Source organism: Trachymyrmex septentrionalis, unplaced genomic scaffold, assembly GCF_001594115.1.
Source record: "Trachymyrmex septentrionalis isolate Tsep2-gDNA-1 unplaced genomic scaffold, Tsep1.0 scaffold277, whole genome shotgun sequence".
Lineage (NCBI taxonomy): Eukaryota > Metazoa > Arthropoda > Insecta > Hymenoptera > Formicidae > Trachymyrmex > Trachymyrmex septentrionalis.
Genome location: NW_017305438.1, coordinates 57,438 through 61,374, shown reverse-complemented (window position 1 = coordinate 61,374; position 3,937 = coordinate 57,438). Strand labels below are relative to the sequence as shown.

General features: G+C 27.7%; 1 protein-coding gene across 1 annotated transcript in view; it reads left to right on the top strand.

The window, feature by feature from the left end:
• Window positions 1-2,940: 2,940 nt before the first annotated feature.
• LOC108749223 (nucleoside diphosphate-linked moiety X motif 8) overlaps window positions 2,941-3,937 on the top strand; it is a 2,456-nt gene continuing 1,459 nt past the window's right edge. The window contains exons 1-2 of the mRNA XM_018487787.1: window positions 2,941-3,074; window positions 3,872-3,937. Of these exons, the coding sequence (XP_018343289.1) occupies window positions 3,030-3,074; window positions 3,872-3,937 (111 nt within the window). The 5' untranslated portion in view covers window positions 2,941-3,029. The remainder of the gene's footprint in view (window positions 3,075-3,871) is intronic.

Genomic DNA, 3,937 nt, shown 5'->3' with positions numbered 1-3,937 from the left:
TTTATGTCATTTTTTGATCATGATAAAAATCTCTATCTCAGATGATCTTAGAATGACTTTACATATAATTCTTAGGATATCATTTTTAGATTATCATTGAGCAATTAGAAAAGATGTAGATAAAATTTCTACTCTATTTATACTATTCGGACATTATATTTCAAAAATTATTAAGATCTTATGTCTATGAAATCTTTTACATTATAAATTACATATATATTGTACATAAATGTTAAACTAATACGTGTGAAAATTAATACATTTCATTGAAACCTTATTTTTCATATATAATTGTACCTTTATTTTTTTTTAAATTTGTCTGAAATATAATATAAGAAAAATTAAGTCTTCGAAATAAATTAATTTTCACATTTGATTATAATGAATTTAATAAATTAATTTTAACATTTGTGCTAATTATTATTACAAATAATAATAATATACTATTAATATTAGTATCGTTATTATTTATTATAATTATTATGTATTTATTATTTATTTTTTCCATTTCATTTTTTTTTATTATGTTGATCATATTTATATTTTTTTATTCATATATTTATTTTATTTATTGGTACGTAATCTAAAACAATTCATTTTCTTTATATTTTTTAAAAATAATATGTTTATTTTATTTCATTTTATTTATTAATATGTAATCTAATTAAAAAATTAATTTTCTTTATACTTTTTTTTTAAATTATATGAAATAAATATATATAAGGCGATTTTAAACTCGATGAGAATCATAACTCTAATAGCACATGTTAATTCTAAGCAGGTTTCATGGGATATTGAAAAAGTATATTGCGTTCTCAGAACGTTCGAAATACGTACTGCGACATATGTTACTATAGTACACACTAAGATATAGGGTGCGGCAGAGAAACTTACTTTTTTGAAAAACGCGCCAAAAGGCAAGGGGTGAAGGTAGGAAGCTGGGAGGGGGTGCGTCCGAAAGGATAGGTCCTCAATTTTTGTTCCCCCCACAGCCAGTCTCGATCATGCTTTGGACAAGAGAGCATCGCACGTTTGCCGTCGAGGCATACTTTGGTAATGGCCGCCAGATTTGACTCCATGCGACTTCTTCCTATGGGGTTATTTGAAGTCTATTGTTTACAACGATCGACCAGAGACCCTAGCTCACCTGAAGACAAACATTCGGAACGCCATCGCCGAAATACCGGTGGACATGCTTCAGAGAGTGACGCAAAACTTCAGAAATCGACTCAATCAGTGCATAGACAACGGCGGCCGTCATTTGATAGATGTAATTTTCAAAAGTGCATGAAAAAAAATTTGATGAGGTGATCTGTAAGAGGAAAAAAGAATTATACCGATATCTGCAATAGTTTCGTTTTTATTAACCTTTAAAAAAAGTAAGTTTCTCTGCCGCACCCTGTATATGTATATACATACATAGGGTGAATCAGTGGTTGAATCAACTTTTTACTCTATGAGAAAATTATCGACTTCATACCTAATTAAATTATAACGTGCGCAGTCAATTATTTTCTCATAGGGTAAAAAGCTTCAACGTCTCTGATTTACCTTGTATATGGGGATGCAAACTTTTTAAATTGATTTAACTATTAAAATTAACATATTTTCTTTTAGTTACAGAATAAAAGAATTTGTATTAATAATATTAATGAAGAAGCACAAAATGCTCGAAAAAATATATATTTTATATTACATAAGTTATATTACTTTTCAATGTTAAACTAATAATAAATTACTCTGATGTTATATAAATATTAAACTAGTTACGTTGTATTAATATTTATTATATTCTTTGTTTACATGTATAACAAAAGTCATGAACAATGAAAAATATTGTATTATATATATTGCATATATTATTATAACAAATATATTATTATAAAATATTTATAATATACATTGCATTATTAATATTAATTGTGTAGTATAATAAATATTACAAATCATAAAAAATTTTTAATTATTTGTAATTTCCTGTGTGAAAGTTATTTTAATATAAAAATGAAATACAAAATATACACCGTAATATTAATGAACAAAAATAATTTTAAATTATAAACTTTATTATATATGTATATGTGCGTGCGTGCGTGTATATAATTATAAGAGGTTTACTTTCTGTTCCTACACGAGGATTACACTAGAACTGAACTGAATTAGTGTAATCCAGAACTGACGAGTGTAAACGTGCAGATAGGGAATAAAAAACGTTTTAGTGCAAGATAAAAATGGCGTCGCATATTTACATAAAAATATTAGATTGATGTGTGATAAAAATGAATGCAATTCCATTAAAAAAAATTCTTAATTAAAGATAATGATGACATAAAATATTTTTATATGTAGGCGTGCTATTATTTATATATATTTATCATTTTATTACTCATAAATTCTCGGATAATTATTTAGAAGACGCCCTTCACCTTGAATTTTAATAAAATTATGCTCATTTGTCGCATTTCTGCAGGAAATCTGTCACGCCGACTTAATACAACGCTATGTACACGTATTTTAGTCTGCATTTATTTAGAATCGTTACTTCACTTGCGATTTTAATGAAATTAGGCTAATTCGATGCATTTTTATTCAAAACGAAAGCCTGCTCTGTTCTTGTTATATGCGAAAAGTTGTAAACCCCTAAACAATGAAAGGAAGACAATTTGAATATTAATAAACAAACAATATATCGCTGTAGAAGCAAGTTAATAAAAAACCTATACACATATGTTGCAGTGGACAAAAAACACCGTCGCTGACGCCATTTTGAGAACAGAAAACGTTTTAATGTACACTTTTTGAACTAATGCAATCAGTGCAGAAAACAAACCTAAAGAACTCTATAAAAATAGCTGTAAGGGAGACATCTATGAATCGCTTTTCGAACTCCGTAATAGTTCTATTAAAGCTTCTTGAACTCTGAAGTATTCACTTGCATCTTTACATGCACTGTGTGTCATGCGTTTCATCGTAATCAGGTTTTAACAATTTCTCCATCGATATTTAATTTTACGTTAATCCGCCGATTGATGCAGTCGTCTGCAGCGTCGATGCGCCCTTTGCTACGTGTTTTCGTAAGTGTCTCACAAAATATCGTCTGTATTTTGCGAGAGAAAATCTTGAATCGCAACTAACACTCTATTGCATTTGCGTCAGACCGCCACCATGTGTTACTAAACTTATCACAAATAGAACAAGCTGGACAAGAAGTCTGTTCTTTATCACGGCACTGAATTAAATTGAATTGCATTAAAACTCTCTACCTTGTTTTCGACAAATTTCGAATATATAGCTTTGTTTATTTATTACTGCGTTGAATTGTACTATAAAATCGACTACTTTCTTCGCTTTCACTAAATATCAAACATATACCTATTTTATTTTAAATACAAAAATGTATACTTTAGTTCAGCTACAAAGAATAAACTTATAAGATATAAGATATTTATTTGCATTGTTTACAATTTTCAAAAATTTGTGCATTTAAAACGAAATAAATGTATATTCGGACGAAAGAAAGTGAAGATTTTAAGTACAAAAAGTACAACATGAACTGACCTACAGTCAACAACAGAAAATTTGAAATGGAAGACTATAACTTGTATTAATATATATTAACATAACATCTAATTTATATTAATATATGTTGATTTAAAGCATATACTAATTCTATATACTCTCTAAATTTTTTGGAATGAAATCTTACTCTAAAAGTGAAATTTGAGTCTTGACAAAGAGTGGCTCAATTTTCAATCTTTAAGAATAAATTTTCATTCTTTAGTGTAAGATTTACTTTCAAAAAGTTTTAGGGCTTATAAGTAATATATATGATATATACTTATAAAAATATTTTAATTATTTTTATTTAAAGTCTATAGCATCCAAACAGCATATTGACATGATCGATCCCACTCTGAAGGTCGAGGTGGTGCTCTCG